Source organism: Mizuhopecten yessoensis, unplaced genomic scaffold, assembly GCF_002113885.1.
Source record: "Mizuhopecten yessoensis strain PY_sf001 unplaced genomic scaffold, ASM211388v2 scaffold11019, whole genome shotgun sequence".
Classification (NCBI taxonomy): domain Eukaryota; kingdom Metazoa; phylum Mollusca; class Bivalvia; order Pectinida; family Pectinidae; genus Mizuhopecten; species Mizuhopecten yessoensis.
Window position 1 is genome coordinate 490,017 of NW_018408838.1, and position 21,477 is coordinate 511,493.

The 21,477-nt window shown below is 34.6% G+C and overlaps 1 protein-coding gene and 1 long non-coding RNA gene across 3 annotated transcripts; one reads left to right on the forward strand and one right to left on the reverse strand.

Annotated features, from left to right (window-relative positions):
• Positions 1-417: 417 nt before the first annotated feature.
• LOC110464661 lies at positions 418-7,630 on the forward strand. Its single transcript, XR_002464521.1, has 3 exons — positions 418-519; positions 5,251-5,336; positions 5,704-7,630. It is a non-coding gene; the product is annotated as an uncharacterized LOC110464661 (long non-coding RNA).
• A 418-nt stretch (positions 7,631-8,048) lies between these two features.
• LOC110464676 lies at positions 8,049-19,637 on the reverse strand. 2 transcript variants are annotated; one of them, XM_021520015.1, is made up of 3 exons: positions 19,516-19,637; positions 12,327-12,615; positions 8,049-12,070 (listed from the first exon to the last, which is right to left on the reverse strand). In XM_021520015.1, exons 2-3 carry the CDS (start codon positions 12,613-12,615, stop codon positions 10,932-10,934), a joined length of 1,428 nt encoding a protein of 475 aa, XP_021375690.1. In that variant the 5' UTR covers positions 19,516-19,637; the 3' UTR covers positions 8,049-10,931. The 2 variants fall into 2 exon arrangements, with proteins under 2 accessions (XP_021375690.1, XP_021375689.1); XM_021520014.1 differs by lacking the exon at positions 19,516-19,637 and adding an exon at positions 18,925-18,957.
• Between the last annotated feature and the right edge of the window lie 1,840 nt (positions 19,638-21,477).

The window sequence follows — 21,477 nt, forward strand, 5'->3', positions numbered from 1 at the left end:
ACTTTAGTAAACAAAATATTATAATGTTATCAAAGAGTAAGTTAACAATAGTGTATCGTTGTCAAAGAGAAATAAACAATATTACAATGTACATTGTTGTCAAACAAAATATACCATGAATAAGCATGAAATAAACATTATTAAATTGTAGTCAACCCAAAAAAAATAAACAATATCATATTTTGTACAATGTATAAGGAAACAAATTTAACAAACAAAACAAATTACCTTATTGCAAGTAAGAAAAGAGTAGATAGAAAAATAGTATAGGAAGAGGGAAATAGTTGGGACAAAGGAAGCAGGCCAGAGATTACAGCGTTGCTATGAGATTGTGGAATTTCCTCAATGTGCATGTATTGCCACAACAACGGGTTGTTTTCTTTGTTACAAATCTACCCAAAACTTTAAAAAGGTGTACCCCGTGATATGGCCGTCAGAGCAGTCGGAGATAACCACATATCTCAGCGTTATCTCGTCACATTCTGGGTTGCATGAGCTGGGAGAGACTGCCATACTCGGGTGCGTAAACCTTTCACTATTATTTTAAATATTATATTTCATGTTGTAAATATTGGATAAATAAACAATTTAATTTTGTTTAATATCCATATCGTTGTAATAAGTGTTTTATCTCAACATGTAGAAACATTGTAATAGTGACAAAACAACGAACAAAATGATAATGACTTAACAGATATTGTGGTAATCACTTAACAACAGATATTGTGGTAATCACTTAACAACAGATATTGTGGTAATCAATTAACAACAGAAATTTTGGTAATCAATTAACAACTGATATTGTGGTAATCACTTAACAACAGATATTGTGGTAACCACTGAACAACAGATATTTTAATAATCAATTATCAACAGATATTTTGGCAATCAATTAACAACAGATATTTTGGTAATTACTAGTTTATATACATTAGATGCCTTGATATTTAATACAAAGCAAAGGCCCCCATTACTTGGTCGACAACTTCCTGGTTGTAACAATACTATTTGGTTCTCCCATGATCGTCATCTGGTTACATAAAATATAAGTTAATATCTACCATGAACCAGTTTCTTTTATACTATGTAACAGTTTATATCCACAATGTAATAGTTCGTATATACCATGTAAACAGTGTATATCTACTGTGCAACAGCTTAAATCTTCTATGTAACAAGTAGTATATTCTATGTATACGTGATAGGTTGTTTATACCATGTATACAGTTTATATCTACTGCGTGACAGTTTATATCGACCACGTATTCTGATATATCTACTTTGTAACAGTTTTTATATTCTATGTAACAGTTAATATATACTCTGTAACAGTACATATATGTAATATAACAGTTAATATATACTCTGTAACAGTACATACATGTAATATAACAGTTAATATATACTCTGTAACAGTAAATACATGTAATATAACAGTTAATATATACTCTGTAACAGTACATATATGTAATATAACAGTTAATATATACTCTATAACAGTACATATATGTAATATAACACTTAATATATACTCTGTAACAGTACATATATGTAATATAACAGTTAATATATACTCTGTAACCTAAATATATGTAATATAACAGTTAATATATACTCTGTAACAATAAATACATGTAATATTGTTTTATTCTATGCTGCAAAAAAAACGGTTTATAATAAAATGAGCATTGGGCTCTGTTGCGTAGGATAGGAAATTGATGTTTGGCGTGTATGTGGTACACAAAATGCGTTTCAAAGCGTGTGAATTATCTAACCAATACTTGTTGTATGTGTTAATAAATCATATATGTAAGGAAACTGAGCGGGAATATGTTAATATTTAGAAAAAAGAGTTTAAATAGGAATAAATAATGTTGGATATTGCACATACTTTTCTATCTGATGTAAATGCTATTTTTAGAAACAATACACGCCCTTTACTTGACATCATAGTTTGCGATTAACTTTGGGACATGTGTCCCGTGCAGCTTAACACACCATCTGAGGAAATATTTTCATTAACAATTTCATGAATTTCTAGACATACCAAAAGTTTAAACGCATTGTAAAAATCACCACAAACGTTCATTCTAGCATCTACAAAAGACGTTAATATATGATAATGAAGGAATTCAGAAGAAAAAAAGTTCAAGTCTGGTTCCAAGCATACTGTAAAAAGACATTTTTAAAAGCGATCGATCTGTTGACCGCCACACTTCCGGCTGTTCTTTATCTGTCGTTGCTCCAACGTGGGTCTCTGTATCAGGTGTGCCTTCACCACAACATACGATACAAAGTCAGTAGGGATCGCAACCGTATGTAAATGTACACGTTTCGGTAGCAATAGGACTATGAACATATTGTCCCTTGTAATGCTTCTGTTGGAAGCTTTATCGAATGTAATTGATAATTTGACAGCACGACATATTGTCGAGCTTTGTTACTCTGATCACCTAATACCCAACCTTAATTATTCACTCATCCAGTCAGCACTAATCCGTCACTAATCCAGTCAGCACTAATCCATCACTAATCCAGTCAGCACTAATCCATCGCTAATCCGATCAGCACTAATCCGTCACTAAACCAGTCAGCACTAATCCATCACTAATCTAGTCAGCACTAATCCGTCGCTAATCCAGTCAGCACTAATCCGTTACTAATCCAGTCAGCACTAATCCATCACTAATCTAGTCAGCACTAATCCATCACTAATCCGATCAGCTCTAAACCGTCACTAATCCAGTCAGCACTAATCCATCACTATCCGATCAGCACTAATCCGTCACTAATCCAGTCGGCACTAATCCATCACTAATCCAGTCAGCACTAATCCATCACTATTCCATTCAGCACTAATCCATCACTAATCCAATCAGCACTAATCCATCACTAATCCAGTCAGCACTAATCCATCACTAATCCGATCAGCACTAATCCGTCACTAATCCAGTCAGCACTAATCCATCACTAATCCAGTCTGCATTAATCCATCACTAATCCAGTCAGCAGTTATCAAAACCTATTTACTTAGCACTAAATCACCTCTGATCCAGCCAACTTAATTCAGCACTAAATCAGTCACGATCAATCCACTAACAATCTAGTAACAGCTAATCCGGTTGTCCCGCTTTCCAATCATCACTTAAGAGGTTGTTCCAATACCCAGCCTAGTTCATGAGTTTTACACTTATCTGGTTTTCCAACTATCCATATATCACTTATCCTGTTGTTCAACTATTCAGATATTAATACTAGGCCAGGTACATTATCTCACTTTTCAGATACCATTAATCATATTGTCCCACTATCCAGCTATAAATAGTCAAGTTGTCAAACTATCCTAATATCAATCAACCTGTTGTCTCACTATCCAGATATCAATAACCCAGTTGCCTCACTATCCAGATGGCATTAATCAAGTCGTCACACTATCAAGCTTTTACTACTATTACTAATCCAATTGTCCAACTTTCGAGATAGCACTTACCTAGTTGTCTCACTATCCAGATATCATAAACCCAGTTGTACAACTGTTAAAATATTTCTAATCCACTGGTCCAACTATCGATATATCACTATTCTAGTCACTATCCAGATATCACTAATCCAGTGGTCCTACTATCGCGATGACACTTACCCAGTGGTCCTACTATTGCGATAGCACTAATACAATGGTCCCACTTTCCATATATCACTTATCCAGTGGTCCCACTATCCAGATATCACTTATCCAATGGTCCCACTATCCAGATATCACTTATCTAGGGGTCCCACTATCCAGAAATCACTTATCCAGTGGTGCCACTATCCAGATATCACTTATCCAATGCTCCCACTATCCAGATATCACTTATCCAGTGGTCCCTCTATCCAGATATCACTTATCCAGTGGTCCCTCTATCCAGATATCACTTATCCAGTGGTCCCACTACCCAGATATCACTTATCCAATGGTCCCACTATCCAGAAATCACTTATCCAGTGGTGCCACTATCCAGATATCACTTATCCAATGCTCCCACTATCCAGATATCTCTTATTCAGTGGTCCCACTATCCAGATATCACTTATCAAGTGGTCCCACTATCCAGATATCACTTATCAAGTGGTCCCACTATCCAGATATCACTTATCAAGTGGTCCCACTATCCAGATATCACTTATCAAGGGGTCCCACTATCCAGATATCACTTATCCAATGCTCCCACTATCCAGATATCACTTATCCAGTGGTCCCCCTATCCAGATAGCACTTATCCAGTGGCCCCACTATCCAGATATCACTTATCCAGTGGTCCCACTACCCAGATATCACTTATCCAATGGTCCCACTATCCAGACATCACTTATCCAGTGGTCTCACTATCCAGATATCACTTATCCAGTGGTCTCACTATCCAGATATCACTTATCCAGTGGTCTCACTATCCAGATATCACTTATCCAGTGGTCCCCCTATCCAGATAGCACTTATCCAGTGGCCCCACTATCCAGATATCACTTATCCAGTGGTCCCGCTATCCAGAGAGCACTTATCCAGTGGTCCCACTATCCAGATATTACTTATCCAGTGCTCCCACTATCCAGAAATCACTTATCCAGTGGTCCCACTATCCAGATATCACTTATCAAGGGGTCCCACTATCCAGATATCACTTATCCAGTGCTCCCACTATCCAGATATCACTTATCCAATGGTTCCACTATCCAGATATCACTTATCCAGTGGTCTCACTATCCAGATATCACTTATCCAGTGGTCCCGCTATCCAGAGAGCACTTATCCAGTGGTCCCACTATCCAGATATCACCTATCCAGTGGCCCCACTATCCACAACTATGGGCATATAGGGTCAAAATAATCTTTAAGTATAGAACAAGCATTTGTAGAATCAGAATTATAATAATATTTAGCATCGTCTATCTTATAAAATCAGCAGCAGGCTAGTCTTTGAAAGTCAGAATAGTGCAAGGTTGTAAAATATGAACTAAAATATCGTGTAGAGATTGAAACGCTGAACAGTTAATAACATGTCCGATCGTGTCCAAAACACAGCTAACGGTGTTTACCTTAGTTAGCGTCGATTGGAAGCTATGCTCACTTGCAAAGTAACCATGACACTTTATATTTTGTATTAATGTTATTCATTCATCGCCAAATAACGTAGGGAACCCATCTCCTATTATATTCAAAAGTAAAATTTAGAATATGATTTTACGAAATACATTGTTTTCATTACGTTGCAGATATAGTTATATAGATCAAACATGACCACGGGAATGTTTTATCCGGTTGTCGTCCTGGTCCTTCTATGTAGCCAGACATTTGATAGGTAAGTACATTTTCCAAGCTGACCTCTTGTAACAATTTTACAAATATGTAAGTGTGTTTTCACGTATACATGCTATGAATTTATACTAGAGTGTCGAAGAATGATACAGACAAAACAATAAACTTGCTTCTTCAGATGCAATTCATACTTATGAAACAAAACACATCAGTACGTGACGTTCCGAATAAAAAAATGCAATAAAGTTTATGAAACTTTATATTATTAGAGTCATTCTCGGATCCGTATATTATTATTTTACTATAATTAAAGAGTGTGGTTTTAATAGAAATAATAATAACAGTTATGAAAATAATAATTCATTTTGTGCATTATTCGTTTTATATTTCTGTCCGGATTTGTTTTGAAGCACATTGGCTGCAACAGATTCAGTTACAATGAGTACTATGACAACTGCCTCGGTGAACCCGACCACTACCTCGCTGAACCTGACAACCATGGAAACATCAGAAGCCGCCACAAATGGGACGACACCAACAGCTGTTACCGGATCCCACCCAACTATTGTTACTAGAACAAACCCTACTAATGTTGCTGTAACCCACTCGACGCCCCCCAATACCACCATTCCATCTAGTGCCGGGCTTACTTCCGTATCGCCAGCATTATTCCTTATGTCCATTGTCCTATCTCTCGCTGTAAACAAAGCACGCCAATGGTAGCTTACTTTCGTGACACTTTTATATTATAATGTTGTTTAAACATGTTCTTTCTCTGATTAACTGAAACTTATTTTTCGTTTGTAATGTGTTTTTTATGTTTGTAATATGAGTCATCGATCAATTCTATATTATCATAAATACCGGTATTGTATACAACGCGCGATAACCTGTATCAGACTCTGTGTTTAGTGGGCACTATCTGATAACGGAAGGGAGTCATGTCATGTCTCGTGCAGCGTTCTCTGTACTTATGTACGTTATCTGTACTGAAGTAAAGACAGTACACTAACCTTCGACACTACCGGTTAGATACTGCCAGATAGCGGTTATAGTATGTATACATTATAGGATATATAGAACAGTAAATGATATAATCCTGCAAGCCGTAATTCTGGACTGAGGGATGGAGCTGTGATGTTTAAATGTGTACCTTTGCAGTTTAAGCTGACCATGGTTTATCAATCAGGTTATCAATAGCGAAATTAGTCATATGTCATCCGAGCAATATCTATATTTAATTGTTATCTGGGTATCAATTTGATATCGCCTCACTAGATTGTCCCTTCGTTTAACATTGTGATACTATTCGTATTTATCGATTTCACACTCTGTCTTTGGTATTCATTTGTTGTATTGTTTGGATCTAGAACAGTACACACCTTAACCACGAAGTATCTTTCATTCTTGCTTCATTACCATGTTTGTCCCTCCGAACTTGATCTTTAAAACTTAAACTGTTCCACCTTCTACCAACCGTTATTCGATCACAAGTCATTCATTAAGGCTAATCTTTGAGTTTTGAGTTGAAGAACCATGACGAATTGTGTATATGTGACGCATAATACAAACTATCTTCGAAAATATTGCACGATTCCCGAGTCTTCCCATGTATTTTCTAAACAGGCTACAATCCGCCAGAAAGGTCATGTTCGTGACCTTGTTAATACGTAAGAGTGTACTCGTCTACGTAGTAGTTATACAAAGTCATGGTAAAGGCATGGGTTTCTCTGTTAAGTTTAATCATAGTTTCCCTGTTGTCGTGAATAAGAAACGGTTCTAGTTAAAACATGAATTATAATAGAACATTGCATTTTGATCGGATTGAAACATTCCATCTCGATGAGTTGAATGATATCTCGATGCATTGAATGATATCTCGATGCGTTGAATGATATCTCGATGCGTTGAATGATATCTCGATGGCGTTCTGTTTCTATATCTGATACAAGAATTTGGTACGCTTCTATACAATATATATGAGGTTGCGTTAGCCGTGCCTTACGATTCACTATATACAAGTGGCGTTTCACTAAAGGGCGAAATTTAAGTATTTATTTTTAAGGTGACCTTATTGATATAATAAAGCATTCAAAGTTGAAAATTTTGATACAGAACAATAAAAAAAAATATTATACATATTACATATTTTCTATGTCTTTTCTTCGTATAAAGTGACATTTAATTAAATATTTTTGTTTTCTTGGTGCAAAGTGACTTTTAATCAAATATTTTTGTTTTCTTGGTACAAGGTGACATCTAATACGTGTAAATCTTTTTTTTTCTTAGTACAATATGACATTTAATACATATAAATCATTTTGTTTCTCGGTTCAAGGTGATGACATTTAAAAAAAAAATGTGTGTTTTCTTTGTAAAAAGTGACATTTAATAAAATGTTTTTGTTTTTCTTGGTACAAACTGGTATTAAATTACACATTCTGTTTTCCTTGATACAAAATTTCATTTATCAAAACATTTTGTTTTCTTGGTACAAACTGGCATTAAATTAAACATTGTTTCTTCTTGGTACAAAATGTAATTTACGAAAACTTTTTGTTTTCTTTGTACAAAGTGACTTTTAATTAAACATTGGTACAAAATGACATTTACTAAAGTATTTTGTGGTTCGTAGGCGACTATTAATTAAACATTTTTGTATTCTTGGTTTCAATTTTCAATCAAATAAACATTTTGTTTTCTTGGTACAAAGGGACAATTAATTAAAATATTATGTTTTCCAGGTACAAAGTGATATTTAATCAAATAATTTGTATTTTCTTGGTATAAAGTGACAATTAATCAAACATTTTTGTTTTCCTGTTACAAAGTGCCATGCTTGTATAATTAATACGAAGTAACATTTACTTTTCTAGATGTTTAATTACTAATAAAAATAGGACAATTTAATTCTACATGTTTTGTTGTGTTATTAGAAAGTAAAGTTTGATAGAAAACGTGTATTATGTGCATAGTTCCTGTTCATTAAGAATGATTTATAAAATGAACAGAACGAGTTATTTCGATGGACATTCCCAATTAGATTTGGTGTGGATATATTTGTCGAAAAAGTCTGATTTATTTTACCCTGCTGTCAAATCTCAACGATGAGTGGGTAGTTCTACCAGATTACAGTTTTCACTCCATCAGTAAAACAAGGTGTAGGATGCTATATCCTTATAGTATATTGAATAACCATCTATACACATCTAGTGCAGCTGAAATGGATGCAATTTTGTCTTTTCGATATTTAATCCTTATAACTTCACAGACAAGGCTTTATAACATGCTTATCTACCAATTCAACTAAATCAATTTTAAACCATTGTTAACCTTACTGTTCTCAGTAAAACGCGGAGTTCAAACAATAAGGTAATGATATACTGTCATAGTGGCATAGATAACTAATGGTAAAAATAATCAAACAAGAAAAACGTGAAAGTTATTACATTGTTGAAATCTCCTTCCAAGTTCCATTCTTTACATTAAGTCACATTCGTAGATACCCTAAGGAAGAAGTTTTGTTATAAACTTAAACTTGGTAATGCAACAAGGGAGATAAACTATAAAACTATTGGGTGATTATTTCCCTTTATTTGTTATTTATATTCATGCTACACGAAACCCAGATGTGATGAAGGGAATATTTATTGTTCAAGATTATCTCTACATTTTTTTGGTTTACTTCTGGTATGTGTTTTGTTTCGGTGTCCACTCATTTCCTTTGTGTCTCCACAGTTCCTATGATTTAAAGTCTTCGCAATTCATGTTGTCTCCTCAGTTCTTGCAAGTTCGTGGCTCCTTAGGTTTTTGCAACTCTGCGTCCTTTAGTTCCAGTTAGTTCGTGTCCGTTTACTTCCTTGTAGTTCCGTGTCTGTTCAGTCCGAGTTAGTTCCGTGTTGTACGATAAATGTATCCTGTCCGAGTATTGGTAATACAAGTTATCGTCAGTTTGATAAAGATTTACGGTTACTTTAACTAGATTTTGTAAGTTTAATAATTTCGAGAATATATGACAAGAAATAAAAATCTTTAGAAGGAAGTTTTATGATTTATGAAATATTATATTTGTAGTAGATTTAATCCCATTCAGGTGAAAAAGGAAATAAGAAATTGAATAATAAGTATGACAACTAAAAAGCATTCAAAGATGTTGATAAACGAAAAAGAAAAAAAAACATTTCCCGTCGATGATGGTTGTGTTTTATTGTATTCGGTGTCGTTGCACATGTTTCTTTTCTTGACCAACCTAGATTTTGTTAAATATGCCCATATTTAGTGTAACGCAGATTAGCTTGAAAAGGAACATTTACACATTGTATCAGGGTTATAGCTCAAACATCGTGTGGCCTGTTTTAGAGTGGCAGGTTTTAAACCTTACATGTAACGCCTCCAGTAACAGTCTAGAATATACACATGAATGCTTATATATTCATATCTTATTGTCCCATCTGCACGCTAATGTCCTAAGGTCAATGAGAAACTTGGACAAATACTTGAGGTTTTACATATAATAAACTAAGTCAAACTATGTGGTTTACGTTTCAGTTCGTTGACGTTGTTAACTACTTGTCTATACTACTTTGAGCCATTCATATGAGGAAGACCATGCAGGTGATGATTATGTATCAACGAACATGCAGGCTTAAGCAGTGATCAAAGAATGATTATCAACCTAAAGTTGATCAGAAAGACATTATCTATTGTTATCATATACTTACACGTATATGTATTTACATCAATGTATATAGACATAAAATTAATTTCTCATTATGCATACACAAATTAAACTGGATTTGAAATTCGTACGAACTAGAACACATTCCCACACAGACAAGTACGCCACACACTAGTGTCAAGGATAAACAACTGATAAATTGAATAGCATTGCACTATTTCGTCCTGAACGCCATTTTAATTGAAATGACAATAAATCCATGATGTTTTCTCTGAGCTTGGCCTCTCCTTTGTTCAAAATTGACAAAATTATCATTTAAAATTACATAAATTGTCGACAAATTGATATTGTCAAACATTAATGGAACTCTAAATCGATAAAACTAAGACAAACTACAAGGAAAGGGAATATTTAAATGGAGTCAAATGAAAAAGAACCAGTAGAAAAAGTCCAGGAGTTATATCACTGCTTGAGACTGTATGTTCGTAGATCACAACCACATCAGGAATACTAAGGAAACGTACTTATTGATCTACGTATAAGTACTCGTGACAGGTTAGATCATATGTAAAAGCGAGTCCTTTCAGCAATGAATATATCAATTGTAACCTAGAGCTTTTCGTTGCCAAAAGTGGTTCAATAATTTGAATAACACGGGTGTTGTTGTTTTTTTGTCTTGAAAGTAATAAAATATTTCAAAGTTAAAAAACCTTGTTTGAATGTACATTTAAAAGGTAAACGTTATAAAATAAAAGACATGTCCATCCTATATGTATGCCTTTATTGCAAGAGATGACACGATTTCACAGAAACAAGGCAGTTTCAAATGAAAAAAGAATGCATTTGTGACGGTAAAAAAATATTAATATCCAATGATCTTATTTACATTTCATCCAAATATGGACAACGGCCAACTTAACGAGATTCAGTTGTCAGACAATGATCAGCACAATCGTGTAGTTATTTAGACTCCCTTCCATATCTGCGTCTTACTGCACCACGTCTGACAATGACACTTTCAGTGCTCTCATCACTCCGTCGTGATCCGGAATCTTGTTCTCCGTTTCGGTCACCATTTAGACAAGACATGCTATCAACTTCACAAGGGTGAAGGTATGTAGGATCCTCTTCGCCACTGATAGACTCGACGCAATTGTAATACATAGCGTTATCCCAGGAAAGACTGCGCGTGTATCGTTCTTCATTACCATTCTTATCCTTAGAATTAGAGGACTCGTTAACTTCACATTGGTCTTTCAACGTGTCGTTTTCGTAAAGTGGCTCTTTGAAGTCGATTCCAATATCTCTTACATTACAATAAATTGGCGCTTCTAAACATTCACTACCATCAACACATTTTTCATATGTATGTTCGCTCGTGTCTGTCAACGCACTGAGGTCGCGTGGCATGGACATGTATGGATTGTCTATGACATTGTAAGGTCCAGATGCAGTCCTACTAATGGGCAATAGTGATTGCTGTTTGTTGTCTTTTTCACTCCTCATAGCTTTTCTACAGTTGCATTTGATGTATTCTGTTTCAGTTCGGACCGCCTCTGCTAGTTCTGGGTATTTAGATTTCAAACATTCCCATAGAACGCTTAATCCGTTACTTTTAGCATCTTTTGTGCATTTGAATATAACAATCCACGACTCCCGGCAACTTTGCCTTTGAAGGACATACTGAACATCCTCCCGTAGAAGCACTCCCGAACTGTACAATCTATCCACAACATCACCGATGTCCACGTCGCGGGCAATTTTACAAGCCAGACACTCTCTGGTGGTAAACATGCTTTTATCCTTAGATTCAGTTTTAACAAGTTTCTCGAAGAGATGCGAATGAGAGAGGCGTAGAGCCTGTTTGAATTTTTCGAACTTTTTTGGGCCGTATACGGCCAATTGTGTAAGAAGTGTCCTAGTCTTTTTCCTTCTGTTACGTATCCGCCGGAGCGACTCCACATCGGCCGTACACATGACTTCCTCCTCCAACAGTTGGTCCAGTAATTGTGTTGAATCCAACTGCAAGTCGTTCATCAAATGCAAGTGATTTTCTCTCAAGACCGTCTGGTACGGCTCCTCTTGTTGACAGGGGGACTCTGATGGACATGATAGTAAACATGGAATTACATGTTCACATATGTATGCTGAACTCTTATTTGTATGTACACAAATCGATATTGTTAATGGAAACGGGTGCATTATACATATTTATATAGTATAACATTGTTATAAGACACTGGGAAACATTTGACACCCATACATTTTGATACCGTTTTAGCGCCAACGACGTAAAAATATTGTAATATTACTATATAATTTATTCTAAGAGCAAATAAAAGACAAGTGACAAACCTCTATCACACGGTTTAACTTGAAGGTTATATGTGGAGCCGTCACTACAGTTGTCCTGGCTGTGAGTAGGCACCACTGGGGTGTGTCTCTTTCTCTTAGCGGCGGGTAGGTATGCCGGGCGTGAGATGTGGTCGCGCGTGCTTGCACACCCCAGGATTTTCTCCATTTGGTTCACTGCCGACTGTATCTTCATGGCTGCAAGCTCTGTCCCGAGACGTTCCAATTCAGCAGCAGATAGGTTATTTAAATCACATAATATGAATTTTATTTGATCCTTTGAATAATCCATCTGAAAAAGAAAACAAAGGTACAACATTTTAAAGACAATAAATGTAACCATGATCAATCGGGAACCGTCCGATCCGTGTTCATATTAAAGCGAAGTTAAGCAGCAGTGACTTATAAACCCAAACGTTAGCTTTTACCTATTTAAAATACCTACATGATTGGAAAGGGAGTAATTGAACGTTCCTTTTTGAACTTTCAGTTCTGAGTTCATATCAACTCTATATTTTATAAACTATTATCTTTGAAGTTTGAAATATCACCACCCACTCATAGAACCACGTTTTCCCCATGGATTTTGTTCTTTGTCACGAACAGGCTCGACAGGATGTGGCAAGCATAATTTCTATAGCTACATACAGTATATTATGCTTTCGGTGTTATTTCAGCACGCCCATATCTCGTAACCCATAGCTAACCTAGTCAATAGAGATATGTATGCATATCTAGTTTATAAAATGTACAATAAAGGGCCGGAGAAACATTCACCTTCCAAGAAGTAAATATAGTCAGAACCAGGGTATCGTTTCACGAGGCGTACGTAAATTTACGGGTACACATACACCGTACGTAAGTTTTTTTGGTCCGTTTCACGACGCACGCGTAAGTTACGAGTGCACGTAAATAAAGTTACGGGTACCCGTAAATTACGGCCAAAACCGCACGTAACTTACGCCAACAAATACCTGCCGTAAATCACACGTAAGTTTACTTTTAGAAGTCATAAAAGGAAACAAATGGCTGCCGCGTTGTGTTTATTTGATATAAATAAATTCGAGTGGGCCTTACGTAGGGGAAGATTGTGTCTAAACCAACAAAACACAAGTAGGGGCCAAAAGTATAGTATTTTCCCAATATTTTTCTTGGATGGTAACAGCGACGGCCTTTTTATTGCTATATAAATGGGCGGATTGGTCGAGTGGTTAACACTCTGGCCTTCCAAGCAGGCGGCCGGGGTTCGATCCCCGAAGTCGCCGTACGCATGGAATATTAGAGAAAGCGTTATTCTCCTGCCCACACAACTCTAACAACCCAGGTGGAGTATAAAATGGTCTGGGGTGGGTGTTACGGTATCTGTGCTGTAGCATTCAAGTGAGGTGGCACTATAAATGATACCGTTGGAAGCACTACAAACAGAACACATTACATCTCCAGCACACACACAGGCATACACACATAGGGAGATATTAGCCAGGTGGCTAAAAAAATCAAAAAAATCTGCATTTGCTATTCATTTTGAGAAAAAGAATAAAAGTAATATCAAATAAAAATGTATGAAATTCTATTTCACATTATATCAAGTTTTGTTTTTATAACATTTCCGATTGACTTTTAATCAGAGAAATATTCCATTTTCTTTGTAAAGAATTATAATGACACGTGGTAGTAGATGAATGTGAATATTAAAATGAAATAAAATATTTTTAAAAATGTATTAAACCTGAAAATAATAACGATTTTACATATATTATAACAGGTACAGTACTAGCCGCCTACGTGTTATTAAAATCTTAAATTGTTGTTGATCAAGTAAAGATTCATTAACTAATCTTAATATCAAAGATTGTTTAAAATTCTGTAATGCATTGTCTATAAATTACAACTGATACAATAACAGTTGACTGAATGTTGTTTTCATATTTCCTTTATTTTATAGTTATGTCTGCAAAATATCAATCTCAAGCTGATTTTATGTAGACATACACTGTGGATAGGAAAAATAATTATAATTTTCACTTATCATAATATCACAAATGTCAATATTGTCAACATTTATTCAAAGCTTGGGCTATTAGCCCTCATATGTGGTACATGGTGTACAAAAAACGATATATAGAGATGATGTACATAATACACAATATAATCAACTAAGAGGTTCTGATAGCTTCAAAGACAAACTTCCTTACATTGTAATATACATAGCTGTCTACTATTTTTGACACTTATCAACTGAATAGTCGGAAAACCGCACTCTGAGATTTTGAAATTTACTACAAATGAACAGAAGCGAAATTCATCTTTCATGTCTGTGGAGGTACATTCCTTACAATGTCTTTGTTCTGAAGGAACATTTCTTTTTCTACCAGGTTCAATGAATGCAAAGAAGTATTTAATCTACTGAGACATACATGTATTCTATACTTTACAGGAAATACTTCGTAAAATAAAGTTGAAGAAAACAATTCATACCATATACCGTCATAAAGTTTTGGTTAATAGCACCGTAGGCATGCAGTATAGACGGAATAATAATAGTTTAATGAAAACTACTTTGAACATGTGTTTACCATCATACTGCATAAATAATGGAGTAATGTGTACAGTATGATGTACAGTTAACGTGAAAAACCCTTCGTTGTCATTTCAAATGATTACATTATATTAATGAAATACTAGTTACTCGGGCTGAACTTATATATTTGTGTAACATTCATTGAAAATAAGCTTACATGACCAATGTATTCAAAAATGGTATAAGGATGTTACAATCTTGACCAGATAATTAATAAACCGGAAGAAATGCGACCAATGTCGCCACAAATGGCGATCTTGGTTGGAGTTCCTGTGACGTGGAACAGAAAGTGGAGGTTTGTAGGCTCTGGTTAAGGATCAATGGAACCGCTCACGATATACTAGTCTATAAAATACATTAGTGGTCAAAATGAAAACGGAGAAGTTGGGAATGTCGTGTTAACAAACTACTCCATCAACGATCATTGAACGACTTCTACGCTCTGAAATCCAATGTTAAACAGTGCCTCCGTAAAGCCAGACGTGTGTTTTCTCAGGAGGATGTAAATGACTGGTATCGACGCCTGTGGAATGACAATGGCCATATTAATGGGAACAAACCAAGAACATATCGTACATATAAGAATGAATTGAGCACTGAACCCTATATTAGTAATATTATGCATGTTGGCCATAGACAAACATTAACAAAGTTCCGTTGTGGTTTTTCTGAAGTTAAAAGTCGAAACCTGACGGTATTCTACACCTTTACAAGATCGACTTTAGACGCTGCTTTATATCATACGTATCACAAGCGCCTATGTTTTAACTTTATATAAGTATGTATACAGTGTTAGTGATTTTACTTATTTAAGGTGTGATAATGACTGTTAGTGTCTCATAAGCCAGATTTGGATGAATGTCGATAACTGATCGATTTAAATTTTAAAATAGCTTTTACCTTTTGTAAAATCTGTTGTAGTTTTAATGTATATCGATATGTGACACTTAAATAAAAGAAATTGTATTGTATTGTAATAATATGTAAAGTAAGGACATTTAATCTGATATTCCCTATTATTATGATGAAGACTTTAATAGATGAAGTGGAAACAATTTTATAAATAAATAAAATTTTACACCAAACATCAATCCTATGTATACGTTCATATTCACATTGTCAGACACTTTACAGTACAGACTATAGTTTGACATTAGAAATCTGGGCAAATTTTTAATACAAGCAAACAAAAGGAGATCTGAGCTGATTGCTGGTTAGTGTTCACTCTCCACGGTGTGTGTGTGTGTGTGTGTGTATCATATTGTATATTGTCTCTGTATTGTTTTGTATATATGTTATAACTGATAAGTCAACCGACTTAAAGTAATAAAGAACTTGAACTTGAACCTGTAATTAACTCTTATTGTTCTCTAACTGACACCAAATCTCACCTAGCATACACCCAACACCTTACCTGTATATAGGAAAATACCAAATGTATGGTACGTGAGACGACACCATCTAAGACACGCTATCTACTAATGATTAAGTTATCAAGGTACATGTAACACACACAGGTAAGTCTTATCTCTTTTTAAACATCGCAGTGCGGACAATGAAAATTGTGCATTATAAAATTCTTTAGGTAGTCAAGGCATAAACGTGTTATAATTACACAACACAAAATACGAGACAATGAACAATTATATTGTTACTAATGAACTGAAATCCTAATGTTGATGTGCATATCATGATCATATATCACATCATATATTCGTACTTATCCATTCAGAGAGCTCTATCGCCTCGATTTCAGGTTTGCGTGTCCTACGATATTGTCTATCTGTTATTACTGTCATAGACAACTAAGATTCCATTTTAAAATCATAATTGAGTAACTGTACATGTTTATCTAATATATTTCGTCTTATTCTTATTCTTAGGTAGAAATTGTACTTTTCCATTGAATAAGTGAAAACAAAGTTCTATAAATATATTTAAGTTGTAGGTATAACAGAATAGCTGAAGCATGAATATCTTTTGGAGTTATTCGACTATGAATAACTAATAACTTAATTCATTCATTTATAATTACATTTCCTTATTTTTACCGATTTTGATTGAAAATACTTACTTTCGGTTACATTATAACTATCATACCACAGCATTGTCTGGGTCAATGGCTCTGGTGTTTTTTTCATCGTATGATACTTTCATCAAAAAGAAAACTTCCTGACAGTCAATAGTCCTAATAGTACTGTTGTGATTATGAGAGATGTCAGTGCGTATCAATGATATCTATAACAATAAAACGTTTACCTACAAAGTATATACAAACTTGGACGTATCTGTATTGCCGTTGGTATTTACTATCATTGCCTATACAGAATAAGGCCTGTGAAGTTGTCGGCTAGACACAGATTATATTAAAACTTGCGGGATTCACAGTGACAGGCTTAGTCATACATGTAGCCATAAAAACAAAAAATATCGCCGGTTATAAATTACAATAAGTTCTGGATCTTGTAGATTATGCATAACATATTACACATTAAATTTCTAAATAGAAGTGTATGTTGTGTTAAAATATTCCGCAAGGTTCATTAATAATTCCGTTGGAATATTTTCCATTTTCCATTTGCTAAGTTTAACACTGCGCGATGTTAGATATACAATGCATATATGCGATTTTATTTAACTAAATACAGATTATATTTCGAACCTTAATTATTAACTTAAATGTCCGCCCATTTTAGACAATTCGTATGCAACGCAATGTAAGGCATGTTATATCTCTTCGTTCGACAACATCTGTAGTGCTACAACTGGCACACTAAGGATATAAGCTAAAATAAGATTGAAAATTCATTTTTGTATCTATGAAGGATTCTGTGTCTTTAGCATACCTTGCAAACGTATCCATTTTACGTCGCTTTCACTTTTGTTCCGTTTAATAGACCTCTTGCAAAATATAATATATTTTGCTTTTCTCTCAGAATAATGTACATATTGTCGAAATTTAAATACATATCATATGAATTATTTCACTTTGAGACCGTTTTTTACAATGTACTATTTTAATTACGGTTTTCAATTTTAAATGCTTGCTTGTTATTTCTTGTGTATTTTTAGAAAGAATATCTGAAAATATATTCTATACACTGGATAAAAAAACCAAAAACATAACGTTAGAAACGCTTCAAATTCTAACCACTAATTGTATCATTGTAGGAGAGAGAAAAGGTACCGTTTGACACCAAGTCATACTAACAATCGTGTAGAATCTTATAACATAGACGGAATACATCTGATAGAGAAACTTATTTAACGCATAAATTTGTGATTTATAAAAACACTTGTCAGCCAATTCGTTACTCCTGAGTGATCGTGAAATGAAACCTGTCGCATTAACCATACAGTTACGTCATCATATGGCCATAGTTGTATTACAACATGGGATCTAGATATGCATAATTAATACAGATACTTTTTTTAAACAACCAGCTAGATATGTACATATACATTTTTAATTAATGCAGGTTATCAAAGATATAGTAAATCTATGGTTTATTTAACTTTGCCATAAAAATACACATGTAAGCAGACAATCGTTTCAGCATAAAAAGATCATATTCACATGAGTATACAATGGAAGACTTTGCATAGTAACAGAATATGTGGCGACCCCTTTGTAAACACAATTACAGTTGTAAATTATATAACATCGTATCCTACAGGACACTTGAGTACCACTCTATATTGACACCTCCATATAAAACAGGGCGTGGTACAGCCTGACAGATTTTTTATCACCATGACGGTTATATTTCTTTCGTTCAAACTTCCTATTTTCAAATATGAACGTGACGAGGACCCAAAAATATTATATCCCTGCGGAAGGGCTTTGCCCGACATCTTGGATCAAGATTGACTGCTGATATTTATCATACATGTGGATATATCTTATGTAAACGGAATAGTACCAACAGTTTGATGGGTAGAGACCAACTAATATACTAAACCGTGGTACTGCCCAACTGACAGGTAAACATAAAGTAGGGTAATGGTAATTGTACCAACCACCTCACAGGTAGACATCTATATCGGCTGCCGGGTACATAACATTTAATAGTATCAGTAATGGTACCGCTCCACAGATATCTACGTATATAAGTATCACGTATTACATGCATAATGAAGCAGTGGTACAAATAACTTTCCTTTCGTTTTATTACACTGCATATTTATGACGTTTCCTTCCAAAAAGATAAACGAAGTGAAATAGTGCATGGTAATTATTAAAATATAAAATTCAATAGAAATTGAAAGTGAATAAGACAATTTGCATCAGCTAAAGTAAGCATTGTTATAACTATGGACAATAACAGTACTGAATTGTGCACAAAACTCTAGGTTGAACTCAAATCGATGAAACTAGGACATAACATGAACAAGGGGAAATTAGAATGTAGAATCATGTCAGGCCCTTAATGCTAGACATGACACGTCTTTGTTGTGCTTTCACTCTTGACAAAAGACTTCACACTATACATGCATACCTCATGTCACCTACGGAGCAAACTAAAACGACCTAAAACAGCACATACTGAAAACACTAATGACTTCCTCGATCAGGTAAACAAATTATTCAAACAAAATATATCTACTTACCGTGGACTACCTTCAGATCGCTGCTCCACACACCAATGTTAATAGACGACTATGGAATTGTATTGGTTGTACACAGGCAGCGGTGACGTATGCCTGCATTCACCTGGAATCAGGTGTCATGTTTATGCATGAACTAGTATAAGCATAATGAGTCTGGGTTTTCCAGAACCGTATTTGTGAGGAAGTGATAGGTCAAGCATGTCTCTAAGCTTTGTGTGATATGTGTACGCCTTTTATCGTTTACGTGCATTCGCATACTTGTTTCTGAATTTCACCATTCAGATATGTATGTGGCAGTGTTAAACAAGCACAGTGTATTCACATTTTGTTTGCGAGACAATTGAACCATGTTTGTGCTTACTAAAGATATATTTAGTGTCAGGCTAGAACTTTCCCTATAGTTTGAATTCATTTTCTTTTTCTTATTTTTCTCTAGCTCTCCAATTTTACTTGTCGTTACTGCTGTGGAATAAGTTAACAGTGTTCACTGAAGACTTCAGATTATCATTATTTCATAATCACATATCACAATCAAATATTAGATATATGTGTTGTTTTCTTTTTCAAATGTGCAACTCGAAATCCGTTTTGTCTTGTTTTTCTCTCGGCGGAGTATATTTCCAATTTAATATACATGTAGCTACATTTTGTATATAATACAAATCTGAATTACATCGTATTTCTTTAAGATTAAATTGTGTGATAAGATATTGCAATTTATTAGTGAAATAGTACTCGGTACAAGCTTTATATCTTTTTAAAATTAAACCTGCCACACCGTTCCTGGGAGCAATTTTCAGTTTGAATTTCATCACTTTGTAGAGTGTGGTAGGGAAGGGGACCATGGTGTTTTTCCTTCTGTTTGATGTCTCCTCAGATCCCTCGTTTGTTTTTCTATTCCCTTTCAGTTGAGATTTTTGTCCTCATGTATCGAATCTTTTGTGATTCTCGTGTAATGATAATCCCAATGGAAAAGTACACACTTAACATTTGAAATTAAATTTCTAATTGAAATAGTAAACACTCAACTACTTCGTCAATAAATAGCCAAACTTGGATGACTCCTTATTACATGTATCTAGCTAAATATCCTTTCAGTTAATTGCTGTTTCCATTTAACAATATATCCTTAAAAAGTGCTTAGATTCCTGCTAATGCTCCATAAATTTATGATATCGTACACAATTCGAGACCTGGAAAAGTCACTACATTGATCGTGTAAGCGACCAAATGTTAAAAGCAACAGAAAGCACGGTATGTCATCCATTGGTGATTGTTTTTAGATTGTCTCTTTCCCCTTATACATGATCCGATTATACTCAAGCTTTGAATTGTACAATGTTATATTTTGCATTAAACAGTAAACCACGATAACAAATTCTGTATTTATAAACTAGTGCTAAGCATTTTCCATCAAACTTTCGCCCTGCCCTATTCCTTTGCTTTGTGGTAAAGGTTCTGAAGTCGCTTTTAAACATTTGTGAGAATACGTTTAATTTCTTTACATAATATCTGTATCATCAACTTTAGAAGCTAGACTTGTTTCAATATTTTAATGACTTTAATGAAATACGTATAGACTTATTTCTTAATTTCAGTGAAACAAACTGTTTGTGGTATTCTCTACTTTTTGTTGTTTTTTCTCCCTTTTGAGGTTTGATAATTCGATATATGTAATGAAGGAGAGCATGTTGATAATATTCATACTGTACAATGTTTAATTTGGAGTAAAGAACTATGTTTAAATTGGATCCATGTGGAAAAATAGTACGTTTTGCTTTTATGCATATTGAGTGTACAATTAATAAAAATACATTATATATGAAAATCATTCTCAATTATTTTTCGTTCGGATATATAAAGGACAACATGTGTTTAATATATAACGGTAAATGGAAAATGATAAATGTATGAGGAAAACACAATTACCAGTGTTAACAATACGTGTGTAGTCTCCTGAGT

Bases quoted from the DNA above. Each gene is read 5' to 3' on its own strand.
- LOC110464676 (XM_021520014.1), bottom strand. The intron at 12,071-12,326 runs GTTTGTCACTTG...CATGTCCATCAG, and splicing joins AGTTAAACCGTGTGATAGAG to AGTCCCCCTGTCAACAAGAG.